This window comes from Vespula vulgaris, chromosome 9 (assembly GCF_905475345.1).
Source record: "Vespula vulgaris chromosome 9, iyVesVulg1.1, whole genome shotgun sequence".
NCBI lineage: Eukaryota > Metazoa > Arthropoda > Insecta > Hymenoptera > Vespidae > Vespula > Vespula vulgaris.
Window position 1 is genome coordinate 1526540 of NC_066594.1, and position 27284 is coordinate 1553823.

Sequence of the window (27284 nt, forward strand, 5' to 3'; positions counted from 1 at the left end):
ATCCTTGTATAATAACTGGTCAATATATAAAATGGCATTTCCGTGAGTTATAAAATGACCGGAAAGACCACTCTCGATATCCTTTTAGTAGTTAATAATTACACGATAACGTGATACTTACAACCTTGTCTAACTAAGAAAACTCGGAGTTTATAAATGAGTCATTGAAAATGCGTTAGTAACGTTCGGATTTTACTTTCACTTATAGAAAATTCAATGGTCGCGCTCGATGACCTTCTTATTTTTAGAGTCCAAAAATATCATTAGTCACGAGTTGAACGTGAATTTATTGATTCCTTAAAATCGATGCTAAGATTCTGTAAATTCGATCATAATTAATGTAATTGATCATCGTAATTTAACTTTCTTTGCTTTTATTTGTTATTACACGGATAGATATAATTCATTCTTTTTTCATTTTTCATTAATTATTATGGGGAATTAAGATTTTCATACGATTCAAAAATAAAAGGATAAATCATGCAGTAAATTTATTATATATTCATCATACACTGTATTATTAATTTAAAAAAAAAAAAATATAGAAACAGAAAAAGAAAACAATGAATATGTAACATTTATTGCTTGATTCATTTTTAATTTCATTTTATTTATTTATTTGTTATATATAATTTATTAAAATAATATAATTGTAAAATTGAAGTAATTAGGCATTTAAAAATGAAAAAAAAAAGAAAGAATATGTTCCATATATATTAAAAGAATAATTAACAAGAAAAGTATAATAATTCGGTAAGAAAATTTAATTTTACATATTATAATTTTACGCAGGTATAATATACGATCTCGAAACTCGAACGAGAGATTTGATTAATTATAAATAAATAAATAACAAAAAGACAGAAAGAGAAAGAAAGAATAAAAATCTGAAAACAAAAATAACAAACAAACAAAAACTGTCACGATATTACGTTATCTTCCGTCATGGATCTCGTAAGAAATATAACGAAAAATATTTTATTTCTTGGAAGGAGAGATCAGGGAAGTTGTACCGAATGATTGGAGCGTTGAGAGGTATATAAACGTTTTTTACTCGACGATAACAAGAAGCTTTATCGTTTTACTCGCTTCACGGATGTTGGTACGACGTTTGTTTTGCGGAAGATACGGATTCCCCTTCTCTGATGTTAGTCTTGTCTGTCGCAAAATTACATGATATTTCACGTGTCGCGTTGACGAAAAAAAAAGATGATGATGTTAAAGAACAAAAGGAGCAAAAACGGGGGAGAGAGTGTGAATGAGGCGAAGAAAAATTAAAAAATAAATTGATCGTATATCGCGATTTGCTTGTTATTTCGTACGAGGATAAGAAAAAAAAAAAAAAAAGAAAAGAAAAGAAAAAGAAAATTAAAAATTAAAAAGAATATAATTATATAACGTGAAAAAAAATCTTTGTAACCCGTACTTGATAAATATTAATCTTTGATCTATGAACGAATATAAACTTTATTAACTTGCACTTGACAAATATTAATCTTCAGTGGACTATTTAATAATTACTTTTGTGACGAAAATAAATTGTAAGAAAAAAACAATTAATAAGTAAATAATAAGAATTATTATTTATTTTTAAATATAGAAAATATTACATAAAAATTTTATTTAAAAATAAATAATAGATAATGTGAATATTACTTGTACATACATACATATGAACATATATATATATATATATGTGTGCATAGGTTTAAAATTATATATAGCGTTATAAAGACAGATAGCCAGACAGACAGACAGACAGACAGACAGACAGAGAGAGAGAGAGAAAAGAGGAAGGAACTAAGCTCGAACGATCGGTCACATTTGAGATACCATTTTGAATCGGTTGATACGATTTGCACGTTCGATGAAAAAAATAAATTAGAAGGAGAGATACAGAGAATAAAAAAAAATATAAAGAGAAAGAGAGAGAAGGGAACACAGTCGACGACTGCATTCATTGTCCCGCGAACGTTGTGCTTTCACTTCCTCGCATATAATGTATCGAAGCTAAAGTCCACGTTAGTCACGTTATAAGTCCTCGAACCGGTTTCCAATCGATTCGAAGATATACTAAGTATTTCTTTTTTTTTTTATTCTATTCTTTATTTCTATTCATTTCTTTTCATCATCTCAGCGTCCTCGATTATCATCATCATCATCATCATCATCATCATCATTATCATTATCATCACCATATTTTAACGATACGAAGTATACGTACTATACTATATAATAATAAGTTTACGATCTTGCTTAACGAAAGAAATAATGTTACAACAATGACATGATGATTCCGTTTAAGTTTCGCTTGTAATAGATGACTACAGAAAGCAATGAGCCCGTTAATAAAAGTAACTCTTTGTCTGTTGAGTTTAAAAAAAAAAAATGGTTGCAAATTAATCGTTGATTATATTTCATTGTTAAGCAGATTTTAATTATACCGCAAGTAGTCAATGTCGTCGAGTAAATGACGAATTACGAAATTATCATGAATTAGGTATAACGAGTATTTTTTCGTAATAATAATAACGAATAAAGAACGTCTAACGTAGATCATTAAAGACGATGAGTTTAACGTCTTCTTAATAACACGAATCTTCGATGATGATTCTTTCACGATTCCTTTTTTTCTTTTTTCGTTTATTTACGATCATTCTACGAATAATAATCTTCGTGGATTTTTTAAATCTTTGTTTTTTCATACTTCTTATTTATTTATTTATTTTTTATTCCAAATTATACAAAAATTATTAATTTAATCGTACGTCGAAATCTATTTATTTTATTTTATTCATTATTTTATTACGTCAGTCGTAACAAATATTTTTTATTTAAGAGATATTGATTCTTTCTGAAAAGTATAAATCTCTCAAATAATAATAATAGTAATAATAATAATAATAATAATACAAATAAATAATAATAATAACATTGATAATAATATGTAGTAATAGTAAGAAAAAGATAAAAAAGAAAATATTCTCACGAATAAAAGATGCTGTTGCCGTAGTTAGGTTTACATAATACAGTAGGAGTATGATATCGTCAAGTAAACAAAATTTTGTTGAGATATCTTTATCTTTCGAGTATATCACTCGTGGTACTCGTGTTGCGAACGATGCACTTTTTCTTTATACGTCTGTAAAGTACAAAGAGCTTGTCCTTGTTGGAAGAATAAAGAAAAAAGAGAGAGAAAGAGAAAGAGAGAGAGAGAGAGAGAGAGAGAGAGAGAGAGAGAGAGAGAGAGAGAGAGAGAGAGAGAGAGAGAGAGAGAGAGAGAGTGAGAAAGAGAAAGAGATAAATTCATTTCGATGTTAGATATTATTAACTGTGTGAAATAAGTTATATAATTTTATATTAACGAAATAATTAATTACAATTTTATAGTAATAAAAAACTTAAGTATTTGCAAAGTTTAAATCTTTTTAATATATTTAAACGAAAGAAGATATTTTGATTTTGATCAAAAAGAAGAATCAAAGGAAATTCATTTGAGCCTGAAAAAAAGAAACTTCGAATAATGCTAATAACAATAGACCAATTAGGATAATAAATCCAATTATCTAGTTTAATTCGCATGAATTGTAATTAAATACTCGATATGACAATTAAGTTCTCTTCTTACACACGAATATATAAAAACTTAATTAATCATCACTACTTTGTGCATCGCTATTTATATAAATATTTGTATTTTTCTTTTCTGATTTTATTGAATTTACGTATATACATATATATCTTTTTTTAACATTAACAGATATAAGCAATTAATATAAATTTATAAATTAATATAAATTCAAATATTTAAAGATTAATTATGATAATTAAGTACGATGATGAGGATGTAAAAAGTTTCTTTTTTTTTAAATATTTTAAGAAAGAACGATTTGATGAGGACGTATAAAGTTCTTTTTTTTTTAATTTTTTTAATTTTTTAAAAAACTACATCGAAACAGAAAGTGAAGATAAAGGGAGTATTCGAGAAAGAGAAGAAATAAGAGATATAGAGAGAAAGGAAGGGACTCTAGAGGTATTAGTTAGATGGGATGTGCCTAGCAGGGCAGCCATTCGTTTGCCTACTTATCCTATATCTCGTTTCGTAACTTTCTGACACGATTATACCGCGGCCGCCACCGTGATCTCGGTTTGCGCACTTGTCCCAGTTTTAATACCGCTTCTCGTCGTCTCTTGCGAAACAGGGATTCTCATTTCGTCCAGGAAGCAAGCCAAGAACAAAGCAGAGCTCGAAAGTTCTTCGTTAGCGAGTTTGTGTTCGGATTATACGTAAAAAAAAAAGAAAAGAAAAGAAAAGAAAAGAAAAAAAAAAAGAAAAGAAAAGAAAAAAAAATTAATTTTTCGTGGTTCTTTCTTATTTTATTTTTCTCATTTAATTACTTACTTATTTATTTATTTATTTATTTTCTGATTCTCATATGATAAAATCATACGAGAATTTTTCAAACATTTCTTATGTTCGATGCAAGCGATTTCGATTTCAAGTAAAATTATTTTTTTCCTTCGTCTTTCTATTTGTTTTAAAAACGATGGAATATATTATAGCTCAAAATTATTAATTATATTAATTATGAGTTAATTAAAATTCTTATCGTACGCTTACGAAGTCTTCGAGACGTTGATCGTTAAAGTTTAGTATTTAAATTGATATCAGTTACGCGTACCTCTGAGTGTTAAAAAAATTAATATATTTATAAATCTACGAAATAAAATAAATAGCAAATCGAAAAAAAAAGGAAATTATATCAATTAAATTCTTATTCGTGTAATTACTTTTTTCTTTCTTTTCTGTTTTACGTACTTGTGAACTCGTATAAGCATACATCCTTTTTTTTTATAGATATCTACACTCATAAATCTCATATGTAGGGTATACATATGTGCTTAAGCAATATGTTATCAATCGAATAATACTATATGTATACAAATACTTATTAACGTCATTAGTATATTATATCCAAAATTTCACATATATTATTGGATTGACCAATAAGTAATATCCAAATTTTTAATATAGGATGATCCGAAAGTTTGTATAAATTGATTTTCAAAATCGATTACTCCTTTCCGAAACTTTTTTGCTCAACTTTCTTTTCTCTCTTTATCTTTTTTCAAATCGTAGAAAAAACTTCTTAGACTTACAGTTATTAAAAAAAAGAAAAAAATGTAAATTGTACAACTGATTTTTTTCTAATCAATTGAAATGTTTGGACTCGTTTAAAAAGCTTTTCATGGACTATTAAAAATTTCGTCATTGATTATTTATCGGTCAACATCACTAGAATGTATCCACATTTTTTAAATCTCGTTCTTAGTAACAAAAGAAAAAAAAAGGAAGAAAAATAAAAAATAAAAAATAAAAAAAAAAGAGAACAAAAAGAACGAGTCGGCCTTTTAATGTTAGTTAAGACCTTTTAAAGATAGGAAAGTAGACAACAGTGCTATGTTAATGTTAATGTATGTATTAACCGTATATATCCTATCCTATCCTCGAAGCGTGAATCACGAAAGTGGAGAGAAATCACGAAACGATAAAACTCGGCTCGAGTCCACGAGTCAGAGAGACCGGATCGTGCGAAAGCTTTTAAACTCGACCCGTTTGAAAGCGCCAGTAACTGTGGCCACAATCAGTAAACATATATACATACATACGTACAACATACGTACATATATACATACATACATGACATTTCTTTAAGTGCCTAAGAAGCGAGCTACGATCGCGGAACGATAGTTCTGTAGAATCAATTACGAAACCTACGGCGCGTAACTTTCGAAGCCCGTTTCGACTTACGAAACTCTTTCGTGGCTAACTCCTACGAACAATGGAAATCGATTGGAGCTTTTTATCTTGCGAACAAAATTCCCTATTGCGTAAATAGGATATTCTTTTTTTCTTCTTCTTCTTCTTTTTCTTCTTTTTTATCTTTTTTATTCTTCTTTTTTTTTTTTACTTATTTTTTTACTTTTCTTTTTTTTTTTTTTAAGATTGAAATTCGATGAATTTATTATTGAAATGAGAGAATATATAAATTGTGAATGATTGTGAAAGCTGAGTATGAATCAAATATATACATTAAAGTTAAAGTTATCATGTATCTTTCTGTTAAATCTTTAGATGTTACAACAATGTAGAATCACTTAAATATATATATATATTTTTTTTAAATATATATTCTTGTTAAATCTATCTGTAGATATTATAACAGTATAGAACCATTTAAAATGTGTATGTGTATGTGTATATGTGTGAGATATTTAGTGTGTAGGCGTAAATGGAAAGATAGAAAATGATCATGTTTCTAATAGAGTATAAATTAAGAAGGTAAAGCCTAAACAAATATTACAACATCCTGATGATATCAGATGATTCATATGATTGCAAACTAATATGAGTTATTAACTCACTTTTCCTTTTTCTTTCCTTTTTCTTTTCTTTTTTTTTTTTAAATACTGATTCCAGAACTACTCTTATGTATAATATATCACGTAAAATATTTTCACAGTAAAATCAGCTTTACTTCACAGCTTATCGAGATTATTTTTAAATGAAACACGAAGATCGAGAAAAAAACCATAAGCGTCGCAAGTTTGCCGTTAGTGTGTAGGTGGATTAAGTTTTTTTTTTTTGGATAAAATGCAAGTAGAAAACAAAGACACGGTATTAGCAATTCCTATGGTGTAAACGAAATCCAAAAGATTATTTTAATAACTTAATTTTTTTATTTGAACTCTTATTTTTTGTAAAAACCTAACATAATTGATAAAAATGTAAATCGTTCCTAAAATCGTAAAAAAAGTGATTTCATTTTTAAAATAATATTATCTGAAAAAATATATATATATATACATGTAAATATAAATTTATTTATTTTAATAGAATATCTTTTTATTTTAAATATCCATTTAAAATACGTATATACGTATATGTAGATTTCGTGAAGAAAATAGTATGTAACTAATTAAATAGAAATTTGAAAAGTTCCAAATATGTACATTCATAATTATACATTTATGTAGGTACCTATACATTATGTATGTACAATATAAAATAAGATTATATAACTGTTTATCTACTTCGAAATTTATATTCTAAATAAAAATAATATATTCTAAATAAAAAATCTGTCAAAATGCAAAATTATTCATTCGATTATTTTACCCTACATATACATATATAGGTATGTCTACAAAGATATGTAAATTATCGTCATCGTCGAATTCGAACGAATGCATACTAATAAGGAAATAAATTTATATATATATATATATATATATATATATATATATATATAAAACCCGCATAGATTGCGAAAATAAAATGTAACTGGAAACTTTCGTTTCTCTCTTCTCTTTATTACGAAATATTTTCGTAATCGTCATTCGTTCTAAATACGATTATTTCTCGAAGACAACATTGAAATTTCTTGCTTCTATATATCTCTCACTTTATAACATGAAATAAAAATCATATTTGAAAATCAAATTCTTACTATCAACTCGATCGGCTTTAATTTTTTGCATAGAAGAAGCAACGTTTACGGCAAGAGTGAAAAGCGTGTCCGTTGTTAGACAAAAATAATTACTGTTAATCGTATTTATGCGTGTATAATTTTTACGAGAGCATAAACGAGTGAGTCGTAAAGGAAAAAAGAAAAAGAAAAAAAAAAGACAAAGAAAAAGAAAGTTTTACTACGAAAGTATCTGTTGTGTTGTTATTTACAACGAATAACACGGATAAAATTAATGATTATTATCTTTTATCGTGATCGAACGATATACTTATTCGGAATGTTAATTTCGTCTATTCGTTCCGCAAGTATTTACTATATTCGGTACATTACTATTTTTGTTATAGTTATCTCTCATACTAATTATTCTCTTACATGACACGTTCTATTAGCATAACCGTAAAAAGAGGTCATTACGAAAACGAAGACTTCATTTTATCTGTTATATCTTTTTCCCAAGCTCTTTAGAAATGAGTTCATTAACAAAGTAACAAATTCAAGACCTAGAAAGAAATAGAAAAAGAAAGAAAAAGAAAGAGAGAGAGAGAGAGAGGTATACAACTGTAATGTATAATATAATATTAAAAGATAAATAATATAAACAATAGTAATAGATCGAACGAAAAAGTATAATTTTTATATACTTTAATTAATTTACATAAGAAATCAATAAATGTAGAATAATAATAAGTAATAAGTTAATATAATAATCACGTAATAATAATTATTAATGTTATAATAATAGTAAATAATTAATCGAAAAGAAAATCAAAAGAAAAACATTTCTTTTTCTTTCTTTCTTTTTATTTTTTCCTTTTTTACTTTTCTTTTCTCCTTTTCTCCCTTCTTCTTCTTCTTTTTTTTGAAGATGGAGAGAGAAAACGTCCTTTTAGCTCTCTCTCTCTCTTTTTAGATTTAGAATACAAATTTTGAATAAATATTTAAAGTAAAAAGAATCCATTTTCTTTTCTTTTTTTCTTTTTCTTTTCTCATTTTCTTTTCTGAAAGGGGGAAAAAAAAGTAAAAGAAAGGAAAGCCGTACGCCCTCTTTTTCTATCCCTTTCTTTCTCTCTCTCTCTCTCTCTCTCTCTCTTTCTTTCCCACACTGAGAAGATATCCTTGACACTCGGTAGGTCGCGAGGTAAGAAGAATTTTTACGAGCTGCTGGCGATACGAAAGATCTGACAGATGTACGAAAAAAGGACTAAAGAAAGAAGAAAGAGGGAATAAAACGTTGGCGTGCTATACCTGACCCGGGAAAGACCTCGAGAGGAGAGTTACGGTGCTCGGAGCGAAAAAAGAAGAAGAAGAAGAAAGAAAGAGACGGACAAACGAACAGACGAACAGTAGACAGACAGACAGACAGACAGACAGACAGACAGACAGACAGACAGACAGACAAACAGAAAGAGAAAAAGAGAGAAACAGATAGAAAGAAAGAGAGAGAGAGAGAGAGAGAAAGAGAGAAATTCTTTCGAAGTCCATCCGGTTCAAGTACTACGTAAGTACATACATAGAAAAAGAAAGACACGTATACGTTCTTGTATTAGCTCTGAACTCGTGGTTCTGTTTTATTCGTAAGTGAAGTTGAAGTCTCGTGTAAGAGTTGCATATAGTGTATAAATGTATACGTTAAGGTAAAGTATATACGTACAAAGCTTGTATGTACAACGTTAGAAACAAATATACATATATACACGCATATATATATATATATATATATATATATATATATATATCATACGAAGCTCATATAAATGCACGAATATACATACGTCGGTTAGACGTTCTAGCATGACGATATAACAGGACAAAGAGTTTACGCCTCGCATACGATAGTTCTCTTTTTCTTTCTCTCTCTATCTCTCCCACTCACTCTTATTTTACTATTCCTTCTCTCTCTCTCTCTCTCTCTCTCTCTCTCTTTTGTTGTACTGTTCTTTCACTCTATCCTTTATATCTTTCTCTTCCTTTCTCTCTCTCTCTCTATCTATCTATCTCTCTCTCTCTCTTTCTGTCTCTCTTATTCTTGCTGTCTTGTTTCTTGCCTCCCACTTGGGATGGTTTTATTCGAGAGACAGTCACGTAACTGAACTCCCGCTTAGTCGTTCTAGCGGTCCTCTTATCGTTCTAAGGCCGGGCCAGTGATCTCGTTTCTATCCTGCTAAGAGACACGACGAATGAACGAGAATGATAGTAATAGTAGAACGGGATCGGACTCTACTATTCAGGGAAACGTCACTTTCCAGAGAACGGAGACGATTGCATTGACGGTAAAAAGATATCTTTACGTCATCGCGACCCTGGGCTTTGATTAAACGAAACGAGAAAGGAAACGTGAATTTTATTCCCGTTTTTCTTTCTTTTACTTCTTCTTTTTTTTTTTTCTTTTTTATCGAACGGTAACAACAATACGATACAAAACGGTGATACTTTGTAATACTTTCTCTTTCTTTCTCTCTCTTTTTATTACTGTCTTTTATTAATTCGTTGAAATTTTTCGCATATTGTTTCATCGTTGCAATTTCTTCGATCGTTCAATCATCAAACGTATCAATCTTTTTATTTGAAATAATATTGAAATAATATTCTATACGTGTTTGATATTTTCGTTAAGTGTTTGCGAAAAATATTCGAACCAATGTATATCGTATTAAATACGTTTATATATGCATATATAAATTTATAATTTATATAAAGTTTGTATATATATATATATATATATGATTTTCATTTACAATTGATTTACAAAAAGAAAGCAAAAAAAGAAAAAGAAAAGAACAATTTATAGATTTTTCTCAATCAATCTCTATCTAAATTTTCTCTTCGAATTTCCAACGACAGGATCAATTTGGAGTCTTGAAAAAATCATTCGCAGTAAATAATGATTCTAAATCGTCGAAGAATAATCGATGCTTTCACAAGAATATCACGACTATGATTCTTTGTGACGAATAAATCGATAAGCTCTCTCTCTCTCTCTCTTGAATCTATGGACAACCTACATACTTCATTATTAAACAATTTACATTGGCGTGTTCACAATTCAACTGGTCATGACTCTTGCAATAGTCACGTGAGTTTATATATATAAAAAAGAAAGAAAGAAAAAAAAAGAACCAAACAAAACAAAAAGAGAAAGAAAAGAAAACAAGATTAAACTCGATCGTGCGCTGCGAATTTCAAAAGACATAAGCCAATCTTACAAGAGATATAAATTATAATACAATCGATAATCCCATCCAATGAATTATAATCGGCTAATCGTTATCGATAATGTTTCACAGCACGTAAGATTAATACGATATCTCACATTATAGTTCTTTAAAATAACTATTTTAATCCTCTTATCCATTAGAATACCTTGTTTCCTAGCTAATACGAAATATTAGACGATCGATCGAATTGATTCTATATTTAATTATAAGAAGTTAGATAATAACTTTCACTGGTAGTCGATCGAATTACGAGTTAAGTTTAAAAGTCTTTTAAAAGCGATTAATTATGCTTAATACCGGGGACAAGAGGGTTGTGCTGAGGATAGAAGGGTAAAGGATGGAGGAGAGGGAGGACAAGCGTTTGTTCGACGTCGTATAGCGTGACCAAATTTGCTTCGAAGCATGACTCGAATTACAAGGAATTCCGCACGACAGCTGCAAGAGTTACTGTCGGTTGCATCCTGGCCCCTTTTAAGGATCATTCATCTATCGAAAGCAGGCAGACGAACCTTTTTCCGTCTACCACATGCTACCGATGATATTTTAACATCTATTGTTAACGAAACGTGTGAAATTTTCAAGATATAGTTATAGTTTCAATTACGACGAAAATTTTCTTCGTCTTTTAAATCATTCTACTTGGATCTATGTACGTATGTATATATATATATATATATTTAAATATAGATTATATTAATGATTTATAAATAGAAACTCTATGTAATTATTAATAATTATGATACGAAAAATGTTAAATAACCAATCAAGTTCTATGCCGATTTTATTTGATCATAATTCATTGAGAAAAAAGTAATGGCGATGGACTTTATCTCATAGTGATAGTGATTTATAAAGACAACTAGATTGATATAACTAGAAATAAATATCTTTTAAATTCGTTAATATAATTATTAATAATTAAGATATTAAGAATGTTGAGTAATAAACTTTCTATCGATTTCAATTGAATATAATTTATTAAGAAAAAAAAAAAGGAAAAGAAGAATAAAACAGAACAGGGAATTATATTGAGGAATCAAATCGGCGATAAATGTTTTAACAATTTTTTCTTTTCATAGATACACACACACATATATAAAATATCTAAGAAATTATAAACTCTAATAAAAATTCCAAACGCATATATCTTACCTACCTACCTACCTAAGATCTGTAAAACTGAAAATGAGACTTAATCGTTCAAAGATTCACGAGAGCGTGGAAAGTAGAACAGCGGAAATTTCGTGCGTTGTTTTCGACGATTCGTGAAAGGAAAATTAGATACGCCCTTACAATCTCGGACAAAGAAGTATAATAAGAACAAGAATGAAAGATTTTAGTTTTAGTGACTTAGAAGCGATCTATTTCAAAATCAAAATACCAGAGACATTAGTGCGGTCTGGGATCGTGGTCATTTCGAAATATTATATACCGCGTAACGATGCGACAATGGCTAGATCGGTTTCCATTATTTATCCTTGGTTATACGAACGAACGGTCGTTCGTAAGGTTTCGTATAACTTTCTCTGTGGTGTCACGAGCTTCAGAAGAGAGAGAAAGAGAGAGAGAAAGAGACTCGTAGAGCAACGTTAAAAGATCGACGTTAGCGATCGATAAAGAGTAAATGGATCGTGAGAAGGATCTGAGATGAGCTCTTAGTTCCGCCGATCCTTCATTTTCTTTCTTCTTCTTTTTAACTTGTATCAAAAAAAAAAAGATGTATAAAGTCCGTTCTATATTGCAACTCGAGATCGTGAGAATAATTAACGATAATGATATAATAATAATTTTTGATAAGATTTTTATTCGATTCGATTGGTCGTATTATATATAACGAATAATATATAATATATCGAGGAAGAATTTTCATAGATTTTAAATTAATTAATCGTTTTAATATCAAAGTCCTATTTCTTCTAATCTTCGAGAGTTACTATAGACAAAACAGGAAGTAATTTCCGATCTCGCTATACTTAGATGCAGAAATAACATAACACGTAATTGAAAAGCAATTCAATTGAAATATACTTTTCCGATTGTATGATAAATTATACACGTATATTTAAATATCATAGTGCGTTTATACACAATCAAAACTAAGGATTTTTTATCAATAAATCAACAAATCATTCGCCGATGCTATGTTTTCTCTTTTCTCAGGATGCATATACAGGTTTCACTGCTAGAACTAATCGCAAAGAAGAGAGGATGGATGATGATATTGCGTTTACTTAGTCAACGTTAAGAAGTCCATAATTCAAGTGTAATAACACGAATGATCGATGATAGAAGTAAGTAACTGAAAGATAATCCAGATTCTTTTCTTTGTCAAAGGTATAGATAGATGAAAGAAAATTATCTCGTTTCACGGATTATTACTAAAAGAGATTAAAAAAAAAAAAAAAAAAAAAAAAGAAAGAAAGAAAAAAAGAAAAACATAAAATGTCACGGTTTATTCTTCGTTCTTTCACGATAACTCTGTTCTTTCTTTGGTTACGACAAGAAATGAAGTAGAGAACTCTCATGGTAGTATGTCTGCTACTTTAAACAGGTAAGGTAACTCGTCGAAGAAAAGATCGTCGTCCTTCGTAGGAAGAAAGAGAATATGGTTTTACCGGATCTACTCGAATGGTAAGAGAGAAAAAGAATATATATATATACATATATATATACGTGTGTGTATATAAAAGAGAAACAAGTAGAGTGTCCTGTTGGGGGCAAGATTGGTTCTACCTTGGCGTATTTGCCGTCTTCTGATAGGTTGCGGAGCCCCGGTTCGTCGTCTCCTAGCGTAGGTGTGAACCGGTACGATGAGTCTCGGTCTTGGAATGAGAAATCCGCTTTGGCCATTGCCAACAACAGCCTGATTCGTTTCGGATGAATCGGTACTACTAGCTGTGGTATCAGTGCTGCTAGATCTCCTAGATCTCCCACATTCTCTTGGACTGGAAGAACCTCTAGAATCTTCGGCACCATCGTCACCACCTACATCGTCAATATCACCACCACTACCAGTAACACCACTAATACCACTAACACCACCACCACCACTGTTAGGACTACCCTCCAGTACTCCTTCCAATTGTGAGATCACCTCGGCGTACGGTTCTCGGCATTCCAGTTCGTCCCGTTCACGAGACACCACCTTGTTGCTCCTACTGTCGTTTGTCCAGTTGATGCCACATTCTCTCCAACTGGCCTCGTAAAGTAACTCCATCGCACGACCTCGTGTCGCGTCCGGGTCCAATAGAAGTTCCGGGTCTTCCAATACGGCCCGACCAGGATAACTTCGGACTTTCATCTTTTTCTTCGGATATTTCCCTCTTCTTTTTTCTTTTTATCCAATTTCTTCGACGAACGAAAAATTCAATCGCGAACGTTAGCTCCGATCCATTATAGGTGAATGAATCATTCTGTCTACCTTGAATCTTCTTGCACTTGTACTCTCTTTCTCTCTCTCTCTCTCTCTCTCTTTCTTTCTATCTCGTCTTACAATTCATCAAGTATAAACTTAAAGATAGATGGATGGATGGATGGATAGAAAGAGAGTGTGCATGAGAGAGAGAGAGAGATAACTGATATCTAGATATCTTACGTAAGAGACGTCGATACTTTGAGATTTACGATCCAACGTTACTAACTCGAAAAGCTTTGTATTTTTCATGAATACGTTCACGATGTTAAATATATCCGTTCGGTACGATAAACAAATTTTCTTACGGCATGCAAATCCACAAACGTATATCTTCCTTCACGAAGAACAAGTCGAGGCTCAACGCAGAAACGACGGAACATTTTTCGAACAGAACTTTGTGCAATCTTAAGTATTACAAATCCGTATGACGATCCTGATCGTATTTGATGATGACGACGAAACTGTGGAAGTAGTAGCATCGCTAAATTCACTCCTCGTACGTTTCGAATTTTCTTTCGACTAAGGACGGCTGTGTTGTCCGAATGACGTCAAACACAACACAGACTCGTTCAGTTTCTATCTAACGAAGCATATTTTTTTTCTCTCTTTCCTTTTCTTTCTTCGTTTTTCTTTTTTTTTCCTTCTTCCTTTTTCCTATCAAATTTTCTCACATAACGTTAGATATCATCACACTGATTCAAAATAAACGTAGAAAGATAAAGGTCGATCGGGAATATCATTCAATTAACTTCTTCCTTCTCAATGTCACAGTGATCTTTTTGATATATCCTTTCTGTCTGTCTCGTTCCCACGATCGATAAATCTTCGTGAGAACGTAAGAAAATTTCGTCATATCCAAACGTATTTTCGATTACTTTCGTCTTCTTTCTCTCTCAAAAAACAAAAAATAAAGAAATACTCGAAACCAAAAAAAAAAAACAAAACAAAACGAGAGAAAACGGAAAAATGTAAAAGTCTTCTTCTTCGTTCGACGATCCCAAAGAGATGGATCCTTGAGATCAAAGAAGGTTGGTGTTCCTATGAGAAGCTTGCTCGTTACGATCGACGGTGCGGCGTCATTTTCTTGGCTCTGTCGAACCCTCGTAAAATCTTTGCGGTCGAAGCCGAACTAAACGAAATATAAATAATTTCTTTCTCCTTTCTTATTTCTACTGTGAATAATTTCCGTTTCACTTATTTATATTTACATATATAAACGTATACACACATATCATACAAAAATACATATATGTTATCTCTGTGCTCTGTGTATGTACGCGTGCGTATATATATATATATATATATATATATATATATATATATATGTATGTATGTATGTATGTATGTATGTATGTATACGTACGTATTATACTCAAAGAAAAAAATTTGTTTTGTTTTCTCTTTTTAATTTTCGACTTTATCAATCGCGATAGCACAAAAATAATAAATGAAATTCTTCGTAGACACTATAAATTTGAAAACGTAACACGTAAATTCCTTTATCGAAGGATCATTTCGTAGATTTAAAGGAGGATAACGACACTACCTAGGACCACTCCTTCGAGACTGACGCTCCTCACTGACAGCGTTGGCGACTGGTGAAAAGCACGCTCGCGAACTCCTCCGTGCACACGAGAGGTCCCACTCTCCCCTCCCTTTTCCTCTTCGCAACTGACAACTATCCCTACTATCTAACCATTCGGCCCTCTCCGCTTCGTGAGAGAAAGGACAGTGGTTTTCATTCTCGAATGTTTTCGATCTTCAACGAGATGAGAAACTTTTAATATTACTTACTTACACCTACGTTGAACGTGGCAATATTTTTTTCTTTCTATGTATATGTATGTACATGTATGTATGTATGTATGTTTGTGTTTTATGTGCTCATCTCGAAAACGATTAACTTTATAATTTCGTTTTCTATTTTGGTCGATGATTTTAGCTTTCCTTTTTTTTTTTTCTTTTCGTACGTGGGTGGATGCAAGGAAAGAGAGAGAGAGAGAGAGAAAGAGAGAGAGAGAGAGAGAGAGAGAGAGAGAGAGAATATATTCCTTTAATGAGACGAATTAATGTATAAATGTTCGTCGAAAAAATAACGAAAATATTTTTTTATACGAATATAATATTTTTATGACTTTATCTAATTTTGAAATTATATTTTTACCGACCCATTCAATATTTTTATAATTTACTATGGTTTAATTAGAGATGATTGTAGACTGAAGTCCAAATAAAAAAAAATATAGTTCAAATACGATGTTTCTTTCAACAAATAATAAGTGCTTATCTATCGTGTCTGAATATTTCGTTAAAAAAAATTTTTTTGTTTTTATTTTTAATTCTACGATCAGCGAATAAAAAATTGTATTCATTCGACGTAAAATGTTTTATGTTAAATTGAATTATTCGGAGAATATATAAAACTTTTGATAATGCGAATAAATCGTCTAGATATTTGATACGACATGTTTGTCTTAAACAAATCATTTCTTCCGTGATTAATATATTGCGAGATAATATATTTTCTTTTTTATTTATTTATTTTTTTTTTCTTTTTCTCTCTTCCGTACGATCTATCGGTGTTGCATTATAAATAAATAAATGTCATCGTTACTTAATATTGCATCGTATCATTGAATCGTAACAATTATCAAACGATATCAAAATAATGATATTCCGGATAATATATCGTAAAATGAGAAAGAACGATGCATCATATAGAATCTTTACCAGATTTCATCTTATCTGTTCTTACACACACACACACACACACACACACACACACATATATATATATATATATATATATATCGTATATACATACTATATATAAGATATCATTATTTTTATAAAAATTGAAAACAGTAATCCGATAAATATTTAAAAGAAAAATAAAAAAAAAACAAAATAATATTTTGATGACATTTCTTTTTCTATTTGTTTTTTAAAAAATAACACGTTATTATAATTATTACGATTAAGATGATTATAACTTGATTTGTTTCATCGTTACGTCGTAAATAATATTTACTTTTATCTTCACGTTTTTCAAAATGAAAGATTACAAATTGCCAAATAAAATGTCGATACGAATTCACCCACGTGGAACTTATCAAAAATATTTATCATAGAATTTGTAAGATTAAGTATTTTTCGTTGAGAGTCGAATGATTCGTTCGATCATTATTATTAAAGTAGACGTAAACAATGATGAGAATTTTTTTAAATATCAACATCGAACGCAATTTAATTCGATCTAATCTAATCTATTCTACGATTAGAAATTGTATGTCTACGATTTATTATCCAAATAAAATTTCATTGCAAATTCTTTCTCATCACAATTATTCTTATTACGATACACTGATAATTAATTAAGCGCGTGAAGTGCATTAGTCATATTTCTTTTTTTTTTTTTTTCATCGACGTTTAACAACGCACGAATATTCTTAAATTAAAATCAATCGTACTCGATCAAACGAACAAGAAATTATTATTATTACTATTATTATTATTCGGATTTATGTTGATTATATTAATCGATTTTAAAAATTATTCGATCGTATTCTGCATTCGAAAAGAAATCGTACGTAAAATTTATAATTTTTACGATAGCATTATTTAATAATAATAATAATATTGATAAATTTACTCACCGTCTAAGACAAATACAGTCGAGCCGACGTCTCCTTCACGTACTATGGTGGAACCACGTTCAAAGGCAATGGGGAACATACAATCAACTATTTCTTCAATTTGCGCCATGCTCAGATGCTTCATGAAGTCATTCGCTAGAATTGCCTCTTTGATAAGAATCCTGGATCTATGTGGGAGGAGGAAAAAAAAAGAAAAAAAAAAAGAAAAGAAAAATAAAAGATATAAAAAATTATTCACACTTATTATAAATAAGAATTTTTAAATGTTATTGATTAACGAAACGATATACGAACTTAATTGTTTTATTATTTTGTAATAATAAGAATATTGAAAATTTCATCGATCGTTCGTCGACGACGACGATGATGATGATGATGATGCTCGACTCTCGTGTAAATATTAAGCAAACAGTATGTTACAACGGGAATTATGAAATACGGTCGCGGAATAACGGATTGAAAATAAACGGGCTCGTTCCACCTATGATCAACAATCTATCTATCTTCTTCGATATATCGTATTTTCATTATGAAATGATTAGAATAAAGATTAGAATCTTTTTGATAATATCGAAATATCTATTTTATAGATTGTTTCGACAATATATACATATATATATATGTACTTATTTCATATTTATATTTATAAAAAAGATTAAAATTTGTTTGATATCGTTTTACTCATCGGTTTGCAAAATTAACATCTCTAGAAATATCTTTTCTTTTTTTTTTTACTTAACTCATGTTTATATTAATGTATTCTATTAAATTGATCAATAAATAATGTCTGATTTTTCAATATCTTATACGTAAACGATCAAAAATGTTTCTTACATTTTCACATCTTTTTTTTTACTGTTAGAATAATTATTACATTCTGTAATTTGACAATGATTCCTAATAAAATATATTCTGTATATAAAAAAGAAAAAGAAAAGAAAAGAAAAGAAGAAACGAACACGTATACGATATACCTATGCACGTAAAGAAAACAAAAATTGAATCGTGTCGCTTTTAACATTTAGTTTCTATTTGTTCTACCTTATATCCTTATTAATTCTTCTTATTAATAGATCGCTCTTAACAGGTTCAGCGGATATTCCAATTTTTTTTCTTCTTCTTCTCATCGCCTTGTGTATCAGATCCGCTATTGATTTATACATTTCAACTTCTTCAGTTAGTGTTTTAATTTTTTCATCTTTAGTCATTAGAATAGTTTTAATTTCTTCGATATTACTTGAAAGACGCTTAAGCGTTTCACACGTAATATTGATAATCATTTGTAGATCGTCCAACTTCTCCATCTTAGTTTCCTCTTCCTATTATTAAATTTCCAATTTAAGATTTTTCGTCCTCGTACACCTCACCATTTAATATTTCGTCGTAAATAACTCAATCCGTTATCAAATGCCGTTGTACTCATTTATCCTTAAAAAAAGAACTTCTTCGTTCAACTTACTGTTAAAAATTTACAAAATTTTTTCTGTTTTCTCTCTCTCTTTTTTTTTTTTTTAAATTGTGTACGTTCATTCGACATTGTGATAAATCGCAACGTTATTTACGACCGAATTATTATTATTATATTATTACTATTATCGATCATTATAACGAACGATCAATTTAATAATATCGAATATGTTCTAACGAGTTTTTATTGAATTTACTTTTTCTATTACTATATGATTAACTTCTTTTTCTCATATTTATTTTCGACAATCGTAAAAATAAAAATGATTTTTAACGAGGATACGCGTTAACGAATTTAGATTAAAAATTTCGATTTTCAAGTATCAACGATTTGCGGTTAATAAAAGAAAGAGAAAAAGAGCAAGAGAGAAAGAAAGAGAGAGAGAGAGAGAGAGAGATGAATAGATAGACAGAGACTATCGACGTATTTTTCTTTCTTCTTTTCATTTTATCTAATCGTAACTAAAAACTTTTAAAATAACATCGCACGATTTGTTTCGCCCTTTGAAAACGAGCAATCCGATGCGACGTGTTTGTCCCCTCGTGTAAAAAAATTTTCGAAGCCACAAAGTACGTATAGATCTGATGAATTATGTAAGAAACGAGCGCGTTATATTTAAACATCGAGAAACTTCTCTCTCTTTCTCTCTTTCTTTTTCCTTTTTCCTTCTTCTTTTTTCTTTTTTCTTTCTTCTTTTTTCTTTTACGTCGTCGTCGTCGTTTTTATCTGCCAATTTCCTCGAGTCTACGAAACTTCTACGTACAGTTACGTTCGATTTCGAGAACGTAAATAAAAAGTTCTTTTTCATTTTCATTTTATCCCTATATTTAATAATATAACGTCGACCCGTTACAACAAAGGTCATCAACGATGGATTATACAATCGACTTCGATTTTAAACTGAATAAAATTTCGTAAGATTAATAATAATATTTCTTTCGAACTCGTAATCGAATAAATTAATAAGTTACAACTGTACACAGTGATCTATGATATACGATTACGGCAATAACAATAACGACGATGTGTTTCTATCTTGAATCTATGTTGAAGGAAAGAGAAATAAAAAGAAAAGAAAAGAAAAAGAAAAGAGAAATAAAGAAAATTCTGCGAAGAATTGTCGTACTGCTAAATAAATAAATAAATAAATAAATAAATAAAACAGAAGAACAATAATTAATCAAATCGATGCACTGATAAATGATAAATCGACGATAACGCGATATACGAAAATAATAACGCGATAATTAAACGAAAATCACTTCATCTACCTCGTTATAATTGAAAAATCTCAGGATTAGATATACTTCTGCTTGAAGGTCTCTAATCAGACTAACGAATTTGCGAGAAGAATCGCGAGAAGAGACGATCTAAGATGAAAAAAAAGGTGAGACGGGGAAAGGGAATGATCGAAACATATACACACACACATACATATATATGTATATATGTTCGAATGTATGAAAAGAAGATAGGAAGGGAGAGGAAAGGAATAGTAAATAAGTATACAAACAAAGGGATCGTCCGATACATTGTTTTCTATATGGAAATCGTTCAAACCGGTTTTGAATATTTAATTATACAATTAATCGATCTTAAACCGAATCGAACCGAATATAATAATTAATTAATTTACTTTTACCTCAACTTATTATTAGATAATATAGTGATATACGTTCGAAGAAGAAAAAGAAGATTAGAACGAATAGAACACGGCCGTTAGCTCGACGTGTTACTACCAGACTAACGACTTAACGATCTAACGAAGAAAAAGTGGGTGGGGGTTTGGGGGTCGATGGGTGGGTTACAGGGTGGGGTGGGGTAAGAGCTCGAACTTACTACTAGTTAGTTTAGACACACGAATTTTCAAACTTCGCCGCCGCGTATCTATTTATCTAGTATTTTTGGTCGAAACGTTTCGTCGAAAAATATTAGATATTTTTCTTTCCTTTCCTTTTCTTTTCGAATCATATTTTCTACGATGTTTCGTTTCTCTCTTTTCTTTTTTTTTTGTTTCTTTTTCTTGTTTTTTTCTTATCTTTATATATGTAATTTTTTGTTTTTCTCTTTCGGATCGACCAATAAGAAATTTTTAATAGGGAATAATAATTTTCTAGATCGGCCAAAAGTTTCTAGATTAATATAAAAATCAGTAACTCTTTCTCCAGATTTTTTGGGTTCTTTTTTCCTTTCTTTCTTTCTTTTTCTCGTAATGTAAATCTACGAACTTAGGAACTTTCTTTAAATATGAATAAAAAAAGAAAGAAAAGAGGAGAGAAAAAGAAATTAGCTTAAGAAGCCACGAAAAAGAGTAAAATATTTACGAAATTATCTGAGCTTTTAATTTTGATATTTTTATTAAAAATTATACCCACGTCACTTATTATTCAACCGAAAAAAAAAATATATATATATACTTTTTTTAATAGATTTATCTATAATAATAATAATAACACTAATAATAATAATATATTTCTCGTTAGAATAAAAACTACATTAATTAAAATTATTTCACATTATCGAATAGAATCGAATTATTTGATTGATTGAAATATTATCATAGAACGTTCATCGATTCGATAAAAAATTTTCTTTTGGTTGTTCTTCCTGTTGTATATAGAGGAGAAATCGAAAAGAATGTGTTTGCGGATCACGCAACCGTTACCTATTTAACGTGGTCATCGAACTAATCAATTGCATGTAAGATCACGCTGACACGATCAAACGCATCAACGACCATTATATTCATGGAATGACTGCGATCATGTCGTGATAACTAATGCGCCTTTCTATCCTCATCCTCTTCACTCTCTCTTTCTTTTTTTCTTTCTTCCTCTCAATGATATCTAATTTTCTAGTTTCGCAATTGTGACTTTCCTTTTATACGATAGGCGAAAAGAAAAATATTCGTATTTTTATTCATTTCAACGACGTCAATGAAAATTTAACGACGTGATGTGAAATTAAAAGAAAAAAAAAATAATAATAATAATAATAATAACAATAAATCTAAATACATACCAAGATTTATAACATTCTTGATATTAACATTCATGAGTATTTACTGTGATTATTGTTTTTAATATATTTAAATATATTCTGTAACGATTAGTATTAGTTAACGACTTGATATTAGACAAATTTTATACATATTACAAATTTTCATAACGATTATGAAAAATAAATAATAATGAAGTTAATACATCTATAAGCGATTTGTATAATACTTAATTTGCAATGTTACGCGTATAGATAAAAAAAAAGGAAAGAAAAAAAAAAGATAAAAAAAGCGATTTATTCATAGCTTATTTTGTAAAAAAAAAAAAGAAAAAAAAATGAGAGAGAAAGAAAAAAAAAGCATTTTAATATCGTTAATTTAAACATAAATTCAGTCGGATAATTACCGGATATCCTTGAGCAAACGTAATAAATCTTCATTTTTGTCACGCCTGATCTAAAAACACGAACAGTAGCTAAAAATACTTTTTTTCTATTTATTTTCTACAATCAGATCGATGATATTTTTTTTTTTTTTTTTGAATAGAAAATTTATCACAATCGTTGTAAGCCTAGGTCAAGAATTCAAACTGGTTACGATCGTTGTAAAAATATATATTCTCGATAAGAAAAGAAATACTCATTTAATTAATAACAATGAATTATTGTTTTTTTTTTCTTTTTATTTTATTTTCTTTTGATCTTTTTTTAACGTAAGAGATATCTTGAGAAAAGCATAAATTGTAATTATTGAAAATTTTATATGAGACATACTTAGACGTGTTTTAATGATAATAAAAATTATTATTGCTTTGCATGACATTAAATCATTAGACGTAACGATTAACTTGGATTAAAGTAGTAAAGGAATCTCGTATTATTTTATACGTGTGATATTATGTGGTGTTACGATAAATCATGCTTTACAACGTAATTATTAGATCGTAATCTCTTCGCGTACGCCCCAAATGACGATTTAAGATCGACAAAGATATTTTGATCGTATCGCAAAGAGAAATGGCGAATTCTCGAATGAATGAGAAAGAGAGAGAGAGAGAGAGAGAGAGAGAGAGAGAGAGAGAGCAACGTTCGTCCATTCGCATCGTCGATGGTCCAAACGAGTAGGCGTGGTCCATCAATATAAATTGTTAAGGATGTCGCACGCGCGCTGCGCATCCGCCATGCAATGGCGTACTCTCGAATGTTTAATAAAATACATATATATATATATATATATATATATATATATATATATATTAGATATACACGTATGTATATATAGATATACATATATGTACACACACATTATATATAGAAAGAAAGAAAGAGGGAGAGAGAGAGAGAAAGAGATTTATTGCAGTATAATAAATAGAGAATTTATATTCGTATTTATGGGTGTTAATCGGATCTAATCGATTAACAATCAATAAAATAATTCCATTCGATTCTCACGACTAAAATTCTTGATTTTTAATATCGTTTCGATAACAGATATTTCTTCTTTTTCTTTTTTTTTTTAATAAGAAATTGTAATGAAATATAAGACGGATAATCAAGTATTTTGGATAATTAAAGATGAATCAGAGCGGAAAGGAATGATATAAACGAAAGATCGTTACACGTTACAGGTCACGCAGTCGCGCGCTTCTTAAAAGCCAATTGTCGCTCGTTTCTGTCGTTCGCGAAGAGACGAAGCTAAACTCTCTTTTATTACGAGCAGTTAACGAGCAACAGTTGGTTTCGGTCGCGCGCACTTACTTACATGTATTCGTACTACCGTTTTTAACCTAAGCGTTCGTCATCGAACGCATTCATAAAATATAGTCGAGATAATGCCTAACTAAAAATGTACTTTGTACTTTTCCTTTTTTTTTTCTCTCTCTCGACGATCATCCTCTTATCCCACGATTTTTCTTTTTTTATTCAAAGATAAAAAAAAAGAATCAATCGACAGATGAAAATCTTAAAAAAAGAAAAAACAATATAATCTAAGAATTCTAACAAATTTGATCGAATTTCATCGAGACCAATCGATAACAAATAAATGATATTTAACGTTTCGAACGATTCCTATTTCCCGCGAATTTTCAAGTCGACCAATCATAAGCCTGGTCAGTCAATGTCCTCGGGAACGTCCTCTCGACGTCGAAGGTACAAGGTTGACGGACTTTAGTAACGCGTCGGTGTTATACCGACCGAGTATTGTGCCGTTCACTTTAACCAGATGATAAAAAGAGTAAGAGCGAAAGAGAAACAGAGAGAGAAAGAAAGAAACACAGAGAGGAAGAGAGAGAGAGAGAGAGATAAAGAAAGAAAGAAAGAAAGAAAGAAAGAAAGAAAGAAAGAAAGAATAAGAAAGAGAGTGAGAGGGTCGAGGAAACAGGTGAAGAACCGTGAGGTCAAGTGAACGACTTGCCATCGAGGAGGCGCCACCGGCCAAGCAAGTTATCCTCGATAGGCGCTAACTCTTTCTCTCTCTCTCTCTCTTTCTCGTTCAGCCGGCTTTAACTTTTTAAAATGTCGTCGGTGGCCGTGACGGCCTCTATTTTTAGCCGCTCGCTGAGATAAGCGTGAAAGGAAGGGGTAAAGAGCGCGTTGCCTGGCGTTAAAGTATTCGTACGAGTAAGATCGCGTTGGCGTGTGTATATATAAATATATATGTATGTGTGTAACTTGTTGTGTACTCGCGCGTGTGTATACGCGCGACTCGTGTTTCTACACACACACACAACACACACATATGTATATATATATATATACTCGTTTTATGCGAGGGAGGGAGATATTTATGATCATGGAGTGGGGGAAGGAGAGAGAGACAAAGCAGTGCCGTATATCTTTGATCTCTCTCCCTTATAATTTCAACAATTTTTGTCTTTTTCTTAACTTGGGAAATAGAAAAAAGAATTCACCTTTCAATCGTAATCAATTAATAATTGACAATGTTATTTTTAAGAGGCAATTAGTTATAACGGGATATTAATGTTTTGTCGTTCGATTTTTCGTTAAAATTTAATATAGAAATATGATAAATTAACGTGATTAATGACGTTACGATAATAATAACGAATGTCTCCGATACATTTGTGAAATTAATAGAGAATGATTAATACTGTTTGATTAAAAAAAAAAAAAAAAAAAACAGTGTGTGAGAGAAGGAAAAAAGAAAAGGAAAGAAAAAAGACGAGATAAAAAGATCGTCGAAAATCGTGAAACGATTAACGTAGATTGTGTCAACTGGTATTAGAATATGCGAGATACGTTTAACCACCAGAAATCCAACGATCTCGAAAGCAGCCAAGCATGAGATCGAATTAGCTTGTATATAGTTTGTCTCGTGTTCTCGCGTGAGTTTGCCAAGAAGTGTGTCGATCTATTGTGCATCGGTTGCGAGAGACCATTTTGAACGACGTTCATCGGCATACATACAACATTATAAGAGGAATTTCACGACGAGGACGACGACAATGACGACGACAATGGGCCACAAAGCGGTAATCGCTAAAAAGAAGAAATAAACTTGCGATGCCTAACTCACGTACACGTTCTCACTTACGTTCATATAGACGAGTTAGGGTTAGGGGTAAAAGGGGATAGAATAAATAAAGACAAGCATATACTTAGCATTATCGATAAGAAACGAAAAGATCATAAAAATAAATAAAAAAAGAGCTATCATAACTTTTCGTTTTTCCTTCTGGAAATTTTCTAACAAAACTTCGATACTTCGACGATACTTTCATCGTAGTCGAACGAGTGAGAAAAAAAAAATATGCAAGAGATGGAAAAAGAAAAAAAAGAGAGAGAGAAGAAATGATAAATCGTTCGTCACGCAAAATCTACGGTTTTACGAGGTGATAGGAAAGAGAAAAAAATAAAGAGGAAAAGAAAAGGACCAAAAGAAAAAAATAAGTTTGTGCGAAGTTTGTGCATCACACGTGTTGCAGCGGGTGGGAGTATGTGGGGGTGGTCGCAAACGAATATATACAATTTTGCTTCGCGTTTCATACATAAGCATATAAGCTTATTAATACGCGTAGACCATTGATGCTATATATATATATATAACACAAACATACACATACATATATTATCATATTAAAAAACAATGCACGCATATATATGCATATATACATTTAAAAATGTCTCGTAAAAATGATACTGTAATCGTCAATGTAAAAAAAAAAAAGGAAAAAAAAGAAAGAAAGAAAGAAAATAAACCAACAAAAAAAAAAAGAAAAAAGTGTGGAGAAGGTAAAGGAAGAACGGGAACACGTAAGTACGTAATAATACCTACGAATGGCGCGGTCTTTTTTTAATATATTTCTCAGTGGCAATAAAGATAAGTTAACGATGCGTAACGATGCGACAATTGTGCTGATTTCGATTCGTGACACGCGTTTTAATATAATATTATAAAGATTCCCCCGTGTCACATCATTTTATAATCATCGACAAAATTTTAACCCGTAAAATTACTTTCTCTAATTTTCACATTAAAATAATATTAAATCGATTGGTAAACGTTTACGATGATTAATTTATTGCTGTTACGCCATTCGCCATTACCAATCCATGTGTATTTGATTATTTAAATATATGTATGTACACGTGTTTATACAAAAGCTAGACATATATATATATATATATATCGATAAATACTTATGATTATTATCGATAATATTCACCGTTTATTTTGATCATTATCTGTCCAAATCAAATTTACTAGTTATTGCTTATCAAACGCTGAAATAGTAATAGATACATACATACATACATATATATGCACACACACACACACAAACACATATACACGTCACACACACATTTTGAATTAACACTATTTTCCTTGATGATGGACGGAATGGAAATTAATACGTAAAGGAAACGATTAAAAAGATTTACTGTTATAACGTCGTATTTCTATGAAAAAAAGGAAAAAAACGAAAGAAAAAGAAAGAAAGAAAGAAAGAAAGAAAGAAAGAAAGAAAGAAGGAAAAA

General features: G+C 30.3%; 1 protein-coding gene across 4 annotated transcripts in view; it reads right to left on the reverse strand.

Annotated features, from left to right (window-relative positions):
- Window positions 1-27284, reverse strand: part of LOC127066356 (cGMP-dependent protein kinase, isozyme 2 forms cD4/T1/T3A/T3B) — a 47038-nt gene that overhangs the window by 4856 nt on the left and 14898 nt on the right. The window contains exons 2-3 of one of the 4 annotated variants that reach the window (XM_050999977.1): window positions 18860-19137; window positions 17819-17985 (exon numbers count right to left, since the gene is read on the reverse strand). In XM_050999977.1, the coding sequence (XP_050855934.1) occupies window positions 17819-17985; window positions 18860-19122 (430 nt within the window). In that variant the 5' untranslated portion in view covers window positions 19123-19137. Of the gene's footprint in view, window positions 1-13480; window positions 15433-15525; window positions 16087-17818; window positions 17986-18859; window positions 19138-27284 lie in introns of those variants that run through there. The other 3 variants (XM_050999975.1, XM_050999974.1, XM_050999976.1) reach the window with 3 other exon arrangements.